The sequence below is a fragment of the Hemiscyllium ocellatum genome, chromosome 6 (assembly GCF_020745735.1).
Source record: "Hemiscyllium ocellatum isolate sHemOce1 chromosome 6, sHemOce1.pat.X.cur, whole genome shotgun sequence".
Taxonomy (NCBI): Eukaryota; Metazoa; Chordata; class Chondrichthyes; order Orectolobiformes; family Hemiscylliidae; genus Hemiscyllium; species Hemiscyllium ocellatum.
Genome location: NC_083406.1, coordinates 50393761 through 50405380, shown reverse-complemented (window position 1 = coordinate 50405380; position 11620 = coordinate 50393761). Strand labels below are relative to the sequence as shown.

The window sequence follows — 11620 nt, the reverse complement described above, 5'->3', positions numbered from 1 at the left end:
CAACCTAACAGCATGTAAACCATATAGGGAGAACAACAATCAAACTCATGTGGAATGGCTCTTGCATATTCCTGAGGGATGCCACGTTCACAGGGACATGATGACCTGGTTTCAGGAAGTGAACAGCAGCTGTGAATCTTTCTCTTGCCATTGTTGCTGTCCCCTTCATCCCCACTCCTGTCATTGTACACCTGTAGCCAGGAATCTAGTTGATTCTGAACCAAGGGTAAATGTTATACTGCCCTGACACAATCACTCAATGGACCAGTCAGTATCTGGTTGATGGCAATTATTGGCAGTCAGAACTTCTGACCCCAGGATCCTTGGTCTGGAAACAAGAGTGGAGATATGTAACAATTCACATGCAATTCCAAGGAAGATGGCTATTCAAATCATCAGATGCCACCACTCAATATTAATTTTCCCAGCCTAGAAGTGTGAAACCCAAAGTGTGCAGAATAGATCTTGTAAAGAAAGATCTGAATGTTGTGTACTTCTTGAATAGACAGGTCTATTTTGGAATATGGTCTCTGGGCAACCTTGAGGGAGGCGAGGTGTATTTGAAATTGTTGAAAGTAGTCATAAATGCATACAGAATGTGATAAACTCAGCAAAATAGTCCAGTTCATTGAAACAGTCAACAGACCTGTCAAAAGCAACCGTCAGTAGAACCTATCAAAACCGTTAAGTTGTTCTGTGAAGAGGGCCTATTAAAAGCAACTACTTCTGTAGTTGGAACTATAATTGTAATTTTGGAGCAGTCAAGAATTAAAAGGGTAGTTTTTTCAAAGATTCAAAAGGGCATCTACACTTAAAAATAACTGCTTGTTTCTCCTCCCTCCCCCGCCATGTATTTAAAAGAATTTCCATTACCAGATTAGTTTTGCATGACTAATTTCACAACCATCTACTAACGCAGGGTGGTGAATGGCATTTCACAGTTTGATTGAGAGTTATATGTGATTATTAATTCTTTGAAATTGAACTATCTTTAATAGACTTTTTTATTGTATTTTATAGAACTTTATTTTATCTCCTCATCTCTGCATGGGGTCAGAGGTTGATGCAGTCTCTGTGGTGTAGAGGAATAGCCCGCAGTTCCAAATAAAGGTCAATGACCTTATCCACTCTGCCACCTCACACTATCCCTGCTTTTGCACCCACCTCCTACCAAAGCTCCTGCTCTATCGCCACACATTCCCTTGCCACTCTAACCTCCAACACTACTAATCATTCATAGCCAACAATAGTTTGCTCACCAAAATCAACTTTCAGCTCATTCAATGTCTCCTTTTCTCTCATTTCAGGAGAAGACAGTCCACAATAGAGCAGAAATGGCCTAGATGAGGGGAGGGGTGGCAGACATCAAACCCCTCAATCACTATAAGGAGTGAATCCTGGTATGTATGGTTAGATAGGAAGGTTAATATTAACAAGGCAAGTTGTTCCATTAATAAGGCAGTTAACATGCTAGAATCCCCTTAATTAACAATTCACTGCTGCCACGCAAGAAATTTGCCTCAAAACCTAGCAAATGCATGAAACAAGCAGCAAGTTGTACTGAACATTGAGATGAGCCTTGTCAAACTTCTTGTCTTATTCTGTCACAAATTGCACCATAGCCCACTTCGCTGGAACCTCTCAGATTCCACCCATTGTTTCTTTTAGTCATGAACTTACCTGTATGATTTAGGATGGTATAAGTGGTTTCCATGCCAGCATGAATATGATCAGCTATGTGACAATGCAACAGCCAAGTACCAGGATTCGATGCAATCATTTCTATGGTCTGGAATGTTCCAGGGAAAAGATCATACACGTCAGCTCGGTAATCGTTATCCATCTTTAAGAACATAATGCAAAGTGATCAGTATAGTCCTGCAGAAAATGTGCCAGAAATTTTCAGAACTATTTCCCTATGTCTGGCATATTACACTCAGAGTGTACTGCAGTAAAATGTGCTCTCTGCACATTTTGGAGCGGTCAAGAATTAAAAGGGTAGTTTTTTCAAAGATTCAAAAGGGCATCTACACTTAAAAATAACAGCTTGTTTCTTCCTCCTCCCCCGCCATGTATTTAAAAGAATTTGTCTGGCATATTACACTCAGAGTGTACGGCAGTAAAATGTGCTCTCTGCAGCAGGCTAATAAGGTGCTTGCTTAGAAAACATATCACATAGAATTCAACGGAGATCATTATCTAGCCATGTTTGTGTGTAGAGGTGGGGTATGTGATTATGGCTCTTAATTGTATTTAATGGGATAAATATAGCAACGGAGTATATATCATATCAAGGCATTTTGCATTTCTGATTGGCCAGCAGCTCTCTATTTCAAGCAGTGGACCTGGGAATGGTGGGCACAACTGTAACCATACTGAGTGCCCAGTGCAGGTAAGACAGGGCATTGGGATGAGGGTGTGTGGGAATGAGAGGTTGGTGGGAAGTGTGCAGTGATTAGAACCAGCTGGATCTTGTTGACTACAGATCCTTGATTAGGGTTGTTAATCTGGGCCAATGAGAAAAGCCCTGGCTGACCAATATAACCAGGAGGGAAGAGGAAAAAAAATATAACCAGGAGGGAGGGATAGGTGGCTTGCTAGGGGTCTGTGTTGTTTTTTCTGTAATTGGACTGTCTTTTGTGTCATTTGTCATTTTGTGTCATTTTTTTCTGTTTTGTAATGGTTGAGACTGGGATTTGAGGTTTGTCCTCACCTCCTTGTAAACTGGTTGAATGGTAGGGTTAAAATCAAAGATTCCTGATGAAGGGCTTATGCTCGAAACGTCGAATTCTCTATTCCTGAGATGCTGCCTAACCTGCTGTGCTTTGACCAGCAACACATTTGCAGAATGGTAGGGTTTGTGGTCTGGCTTTGCTGCTCCTCTCCCTTGTAAAATTGCTGTTGTATACAGCTGTAAATGTTAACTTTTTTGTAAACTGTTTTGTAATTTGTTTAATAAAATATTATAACCAGGAGGGAGAAGTGGCTTGCTGGGGGTCTGCATTGCATACATTGTTTTTTTTCTCTGTAAGTGGGCTGTCTTGTATATACAAATGTCACTGTTATCATTTTGTAATGATTTGAGGTTTGTCCTTATTTCCCTGAAAACTGGTTGACCGGTAGGGTTTGGGGCCTGACTTTGCCATTCCTCTCCCTTGTAAAATTGTTGTTTCTCTGCATACAACTATTAATGTTATTTGTTTTGTAAACTGTGTGTATTGTTAAAAGAAAATACATAACCAGGAGATTCTGCTCCTGGGCCTGGGCAAACTGCAGAAGGAACATGTGATGTCTACTAATTCCCTCCTAGCTGTTTGGGGAGAGGTGGACACTGTAGGGAGTGAAATGTTTTCTTTCTTTCCCCAACTTTAGTTTGATTTAATCCCTGCCCTTTCCTTTCTTGAGCACAGAGCATTGCCCTGTGATGATAAGGGCACTGTTTGTCACTGGCCACTTGGATGTTTCCTTTCTTCCTGCCCGTGGAAGTTGAATAAAGATTTGTTTTCTTTCACTGTGTCTCACACCTGCATACACACATCATAGGTGCTGGGGAAAAAACAGCAGTAGTGCTTATAAAGCAATAGTGTGGGGAATAAGGGGTGAAAAAAATATAACCAGATCTAGAATTCCCTTAGTCTAGGGGGCTGATTCTGTGCTGGCTCGGCCACAGTCAGCGTGTTGTTGCTGCTGCTGCTGCTATGGAGGAGTGTTTCTTTTTCTTTTCCCCCTGTCTAAGGTAGACCTCTAACTTTTTGTTTTCTTTACTACTTTTTGTGTTGTTTTGTTTTCCTTAATGTAAGCTGTGTTCAGCTGCACAAGTAGCTATCAAAAAATGAGAAAATTATGAAGGATCTTGTCCTGTCTGGCATCATTTATAAGAGAGAGAAATAGGTAACATTTAAAGTCCAGTATGATTTAGTTTCTACAGCATCTCCTGGTTTTATTTGTGACCCTGCTGCCAGTGTAGTAGATCTGCAAATACCTTTGCCGCTTTTGATATTTTGGGCAAGCATTTGAACTGTTTGCTTAGGTGGTAGAAGAAAAACACCTCTAAAGAAAGGACAGGCCAAGTTTAACTTGCTCTAAAGAAAAAGAGGCCAGAAGGTGTTTCAGGGTGGACTGAGCATCGGAAAGGGTGTGGTGCAGACCAAGAGCCGGAAGGAGCATAGGGGTGGGCTGCGCTGCCTTTGAGTAGCCGGAAGGTGGGAGGGACAGGTGGTTTGCTGGGTTGCCAGGGGTGTCCGTGATTTTTTTATATATATATATCTGTTTTTATTGTTCAGTTTATCAGACTCTGTACGTGATTGTGTTTACTCTTTCTTCTTGATGGATGTAAGGTGAGGTTCAAGGTTCATCCTCATTCCTTGTGAACTGGTTGTACAGTGGTGTTTGGGGTCTTGCTTTGCTGACCCCTTCCCCTGTAAATTGCTGTTTCTTGTAAGCTGTTGTTCATGTTAACGGTTCGTTTGTAATTTGAACCGGTTAATAAAATTTATAAAAGGAGGATTCAGCGTCTCCTCATTACAGGGACTGACTCTGAGCTGGCTGGCTAGCCTCAGCCAGTGTGCCATGCACATGTAAATAAAGGGTGACTTGGTCACAGGAAAAAGATATATAACTAGGAGATTCAGCTGCACCAACAACAACCACCACCACTACTGCTGCTCAAGCCTACTTCTGTTGAAAAAAACAAACTGAGGACTAATTCTGAGCTGGTTGGCCACTGCTAGTGTACTGTGCACATGTAAATAAAGGGTGACTTGGTGAGGGGATACTGGCCTCTGTGCAGTTATTTCAGAGTGTTGTATAAGCCAGAAATGGTCCTTAATCTGCTATCAACTTTCCATGTAAATGCTTCAATTGTGACAACAGGTGAGTCACCATAGGTCTTGCTCACTACCCATAAAGTTGTTGATATGTTGAGCAACAAGGTATATATTTGGAAAGTCAACTGTCATATTTTAAACAGGCATTCACCCGGTGATTGTAATAATCTGGTTAAAGATTTGAAAAATGGCATTAGGCTACATGCCATTTTTTTTAATCTAGCAAAGACACAACTGGATCTGATAGCTGTCTCCTGTGCTGTTAATTTTCTATTTTTATGCTTCACTCAATTACTGTCTTTTGCTGAAAATTTTCATCTTATACTCATCAGGACTATTTGCAAGATATACCAAAACAAAGGGAAAACAACATATGTACTGTATGAAAGGAGACTGCTGATTGGTTGGCAAGTGGATTCCATACTAATGCCTCTACCTATCAGACTCCACTTGTCAATCAACAAGCACTTTCTTCATACAATATAAATGCTGTTCTCCCTTTGTTTCAGTATTTTTCATAAATTACCCTGACTAGTGCAAATTGAAAAACTTCAGCAAAGTGCAATGTTTTTCAGTAATTCTTCAATTCTGTACTAGCAAATGGCTCATAAAGGATAGATTATGATAATGTTTTAAGCAAGGCCTTGGGATTGCACTATATCTAGAAAATTGGACCTAGAGCCATTATAACTTAGAAATTAAATTTTTTTTCGCAGAACCACATAAAATGGTAAACACATTGCTCAAAGATTGGTGTGGGAGAAATGCGTTCAACTTCATTGGTCATTGGCACAATTACTGGGGAAGGAGGGAGATGTTCCAATGGGAAGGGATCCACCTGAATCACACTGGGACCAGATTCCTGGTGAATAGCATAAGGAAGGCTATAGATTGGACTTTAAATATTGGAAAGTTGGGTTCGGTGGCATAGAAAATTAAAAATCAAAGGTAGAGGAGATGGTAGGATGGCAGGTTAGTTTTGGGGTTGATTCTGACTAGAAAATAAAAAGGAAGGAAGGGACAGAATGTGTGAATATCATATTATAGCAAGGAACCATAAAAGTGTAGGGAAATTTGATAATAACAAATTTAAAGGTGCTGTATCTTGATGCTCAAAACATTCAAAATAAGGTAGGTGAACTGATAGCACAAACTGAATATGATTTATAGTTAGTAGTGAAATATAGGTACAAGAAGATCAGAACTAGGAACTTAATGTTCAGAGATATTTGACCTTTTCAAAGAGACATGAGGGATGGAAATGGTGGTAGAATTGCACTGTTATTAAGAGATGAAATGAGGACAATTGTGAGAAACAATCTCTAGGTTCAGATGATGTACAGACCATTTGGACAGCGATGAAAAAAATAGCAGGGGAATAAATACATTGGTGAGACCCCAAATAGTGGCCAATCTGTGGAAAAGACTACAAATCAACAAATAATAGAACGTAAAAGGAATAGAGCAATAACTGATGGTGACTTTAATCAACATATTGATTCAGTAGTTTTGACGATGAATTCAGAGAGTGCGTTAGGGATAGTCTATGAGACCAATATGTCATGGAGCCAATCAGGGAACAGGCTATCATGGATCTAGCAATGGGTTATGAGGCAGGTTTTATAAATGACCTCTGAGTAAAAGATTGTCTGTGAAGTAGTGATCATAACCTGACAGAATTTAATATTCAGCACAAGAGAAATATAGGTTATAAACAACTTATAACTGAAGAATAGAAAATTATAATGAAATGAGGATGGAGTTATCTCAAGATGAACTGGGTGGATAGATTAGCAGGAATGATAAGCAAGAGTGGCAGACCTTTAACTTCGTAGTTCATGATTCTTTGCAAAAAAAATTGCAGTTAGAGAGGAAAGATTCTAAGAGAGGGATAACCAAAGAAGTTAGAGAAATAATAAGATTGAAAGAAAAAGCACATAAGGAGGATATAGTAAGTGACAGCCCCAAAAACTGGGTTCAATTCAGGCAGGACCTAGCAAAAGAGGACTGAAAAAAAAAGAAATAAACAAGGGAAAACTAGTGAGGAATTGAAAAGCTGACAATAAAATCTTCCTAGAATATATAAAGAAGAAAAGAGAGGTCAAATTGACCATAGGCCCCTTAGAAAATGGATCTGCGGGGAGGGTTTTGGAGAACAAAAATATGGTAAAAGAGTTAAATCTATATTTTGTATTAGTCTTTACTTTGGGAGATACTTTAAACATCTCATCAATACTAAAGAATACTGGAAGGAATTAATTACAATCATCATTACTGGAGTAGTAATATGAAACAAACTAATGGAGCTAAATGCAGGATCCTAAAAAAGATAACTACAGAGACAGTGGATGCATTAGTTATAATTTTTCAAAAATCCTTGGATAACTACTTATTGTTGGAGAAGTATTAGAATTATGAAGGTACTCGAAGCAGAAAATTTAAAAGATCATAATCTAATCAAGCAAAGTCAATATGGCTTCATTAAATGGAAATTGTTTTTGACTAATTTATTCGAGCTTTTCAAGGAAGTCTCAATCAGAGTGGATTGAGGGAGACCAGTACATGTGTTGTTAACGGATTTCTAGAAGGCATCAGTTATAAAAGTCCCATGGTATTGGAGCTGGAAAATTGGTGTGGATAGAGAAAGAGTGGTGGGGAAAAGGGGTTATTTTTCAGGTTGGTGACCTGTGACCAGTGGGGTTCTACAGGGATCAGAGCTGGCACTGTGACTGTTTACGATATATATTATTGACTTGTAGGAAGAAAACGAATGTATTGTAGCCAGATTTGCAGTTGACTCAAAAATCATTGGAAAGGCGGGTTGTGAGATGGATACAAACAGTTTATAGGCGTAGCAGTCACAGAACATCAGGTTACAAGCTTACGAAGCGCTGCTCCTTCGTCAGGTGAAGTGACGCGACCTTTATCTGATGAAGGAACAGTGCTCTGAAAGCTTGTAATTTCAAACAAACCTGTTGGACTATAACCTGGTGTCATGTGACTTCTGACTTTGTCCACTCCAGTCCAACACTGATAGCTCCACATCAAGTTTACACAGAGATATTGATAGGTTGAGTAAGTGGACAGGAAGTTGGTAAATAGAGCACAATGTGGGAAAATATGAGGTTGCTCATTTTGGAAGGGAGAATAAAAAAAATCAAAATATTATTGGTGTTTTGACTTTCATTAACGGGGGATTCAGTTTAAGAGTCGTGAGATCTTGTTGAGACTCTATAAAACTTTGGTTAGACTGCATTTGGAATACTGCATCCAGTTCTGATCACCTGATTATAGGAAAGGTGTGGATGCTTTGGAGGGGATTCAGAGGAGGTTTACCAAGATGCTGCCTGGACTGGAGGGCTTATCTTATGAAGAGTGGTTGACTGAGCTCGGACTTTTTTCATTGGAGAAAAGGAGGAGGAGAGGGACCTAATTGGAGGTATACAAGATAATGAGACGCATAGATAGAGCCAATAGCCAGAGACTATTTCCCAGGGCAGAAATGGCTAACATGAGGGGTCATAGTTTTAAACTGGTTGGAGGAAAGTATAGAGGGGATGTCAGAGGCAGGTTCTTTACACAGAGTTGTGAGAGCATGGAACATGTTGCCAGCAGCAATTGTGGAAGCAATGTCATTGGGGACATTTAAGAGACTGCTGGACATGCATATGGTCACAGAAATTTGAGGGTGCATACATGAGGATCAATGGTTGGCACAACATCGAGGGTTGAAGGGCCTGTTCCGTGCTGTACTGTTCTATGTTCCATATTATATTTAAGTGGAGAGAACTGCAACAAATTGGGACTTGGTGTACTTGTGCATAAGATACAGAGAGCTAGTATACAAATCTTAACCAAGGTGGCTAATTAGATGCCTTATCTATACTCGATTTTCATAAAAAGATCTATCAACCAGGTTTCTTAAACATACTTTTTTTTGTGAAATAATACTAATTTAATGAAGATGCAAGACTAGCTAACATATATGGAACATATGGAATATGGAAACATAAATATTTATTATTCTACACATCCCAAAACACATACAAAAGCATACGCGCTTGCACAATCCAGATAAAGGATCAGTAAAAATGGATCTTTTGTAGGGATTGTTTTACAAAAATAAAAACTTTGGTCAAAAGGTTTTCATCCTTAAAGAGAAAAAGATCAGATGTTCACGGTATTTTCTGGTTGAGATAACTGATAGTAAGTGGGTCATCATGTTATCCCAGAAGTACTGGCAGACTCACAGAATACAATATTGAGAAGTCCCTTGAATTAAAAAAAATCATCCAGAAGAACAAACAGCTTTCACTCTGAACTCACAACACAAGGAATTTTTCAGAAACAGAAAAGCAGGTTTGGCTGGACAGTCTTTTCCTCACAGGCTGTTTGCTCAATTGAATGCCAGAACCAGCCCCAAGCCAAGCACTGTTCAAAAAGCCGCAGAACAAGCAATTATCTCAAGTAATGTAATTTCTATGAAACCTTGTTTAAATAAAGCTCCAACATCCATACAGACCTTTCAATTAACCCATTTCAAGAGACAAATCCAGGTATCTACACAAAATGTCAAATAAATACAATTTTCTTCCATCATTCAGAACTCTTTTTCTGCATCTTAAAACTTTTCTTAAACCTCCCTCTTCCCCTTTCCTCAGTATTCAGGTACCAATACCAAACTTCATCATTTCAACTTCTCCATTGCATTTTCTTCAGTTCTTTATTCAATTGTCTAATTAAGTCTCTTCCTTATATTGAATTCAGCTTTCTCCATTGTAATCACATCACAGGTTTGTTAAATCTACAATTGATAGTCACTATGCTTGGCAGCCATTTAAATTCTATAATTCATTTGAGCAATACCAGTAATTAAAATGCTCACTCTGACTTCTATTCTGAGAAACCTTCAACATTTTAGCTATTGATCTTCATTACATAATTTGTTACTTCAGCATTCAGGCTAACAACAGCTTTAGTCCATTCAGAGAACTTGCTGCTGAGGCTTTGTCATTAGCAACTCTGACAGTTTTCATGAGCTGACTTTTAACTTTGACCTCTCCCAGACTCATGTTTTGTTTCTTTCTTTGTTTCATCACCATCCCCCTTTACAGCTTTTGTCATTTGATCTCCCCTGCCTTCTACCCTATCCTAGGTTTTCCCTTTTGTTCTTTCCTACCCAATATCCCTTTCCCTACCTCTGTGTTGTGCATAAAGCCTTAAATCTCTAACTTTTTGCAGTTCGGTGAGTGATCACCAACCCGACATATTAATTTGCTTTCTCACTGCACGCATGCTGCCAAATGTCTCAACTATTTCCAGAATTTTCAGCTTTTATATCTATTTTAACTTCTTCCTCTACATTGCTTCCGCATACACATTTAAATATATGATGTACCTGTATTTTCACACGCCAATGCTTCAATTCTAATTCTTCAGGTAGAAATTAATATATGTTATAGCTGTACTCAGGAGAACAACCAGACACAAAGTACATCAATTTGGCAGTGAGATGGCCTGTATGATGTCAATAATCTGTAGAATTCTTGGTTATACTGTTAAATGTGGTGTGCGAGTACACATTCACATTGTCCTATAATTGCAATGATTAGTCCTAGCAATCGCAAGTGTATTGATTGTAATGAGGTCAGCCAGATGGACCTCATAGAATAGGAGTTCCCTGACTGGGGCTGTTAATCTGGTCCAATTAGGAGCTCTGGCTGACAGGTGTATCAGCGGTTCTGCTCACTCAGAGCTAACTTTGATGAAGCCGGGCCAGTGTCAAGTTCTATGTATGTGTAAAGGGTAACTTGGTGATGGGATACTAGCCTCTGTGGAGTTAGTTCATTGGCCTCAAGAGAAAAAAAAATTCCTTAAGAAATTTGCTCTCAACAGCTGACTTTTGGTTGGGCTAAGCATTTCTGGCATCATGCCACTATTTGGGAAGCTTGACAATTCGATCCTGCTGTTGAGGTCTGGGCCCAATATGTGGAAAGAATGTGTTTTCTTCCCCCACAGAAAATGACATTGGGGCAGATGAGAAAACAAAAGTAATTTTCCTGATGACTCATAGACCTGTAGATTTTTTGTTTATTAGGAGCTTAACTTTTCCTGAGGCACCAGACACTAACACTTTTCAAGGGTTGATGGATTTAGTTAAGGAATAGTATGGCCCTAAGTGTCCTCTAAATCTGAGATGCCAGCAATTTTACTCAGCAATTTGAGAACCAGGGAAATCAGTGTTTGGATTTTTGACAAGGTTAAGATCTTCGAGGAGAAATTGAGGACTGCCGATGCTGGAGATCAGAGCTGAAAATGTGTTGCTGGAAAAGCGCAGCAGGTCAGGCAGCATCCATTCCTGAAGAAGGGCTCATGCCTGAAATGTCGATTCTCCTGCTCCTTGGATGCTGCCTGACCTGCTGCGCTTTTCCAGCAACACATTTTCAGACAATGTTAAGATGACTGGTAGAGACATGTGACTTTGGTTTAACCCATAAGGAGATGCTGAGAGACCATTTGGTACATAGGATTATTAAAGTAACCAGGCAAAAGCACCTACTAGCTGAAGCTCAACTGGACTTCAAATAGGCACTACAACTGGTTTTGTCATTAGAAAAATGGCAAGCAGGGCATAAAAGTTCCAGGGTACACCAATGGAAGTGTTCAATCTTGCCAGGCTGACTGAGCTTGGGGAACACCACTTGAGTGAAGATAATTGAATAGCTTCACTCAGGGCATATCCTATAGAGGAACTCTCGGTCAGCTCACAGAAAAACCCCAAAATAAAGTTGAGC

The 11620-nt window shown here is 39.4% G+C and overlaps 1 protein-coding gene across 1 annotated transcript in view; it reads right to left on the bottom strand.

Annotated features, from left to right (window-relative positions):
• Positions 1-299: 299 nt before the first annotated feature.
• The window catches only part of LOC132816921 (ferroxidase HEPHL1-like), a 139121-nt gene continuing 127800 nt past the window's right edge, over positions 300-11620 (bottom strand). The window contains exons 18-19 of the mRNA XM_060826946.1: positions 1681-1843; positions 300-328 (exon numbers count right to left, since the gene is read on the bottom strand). Of these exons, the coding sequence (XP_060682929.1) occupies positions 300-328; positions 1681-1843 (192 nt within the window). The remainder of the gene's footprint in view (positions 329-1680; positions 1844-11620) is intronic.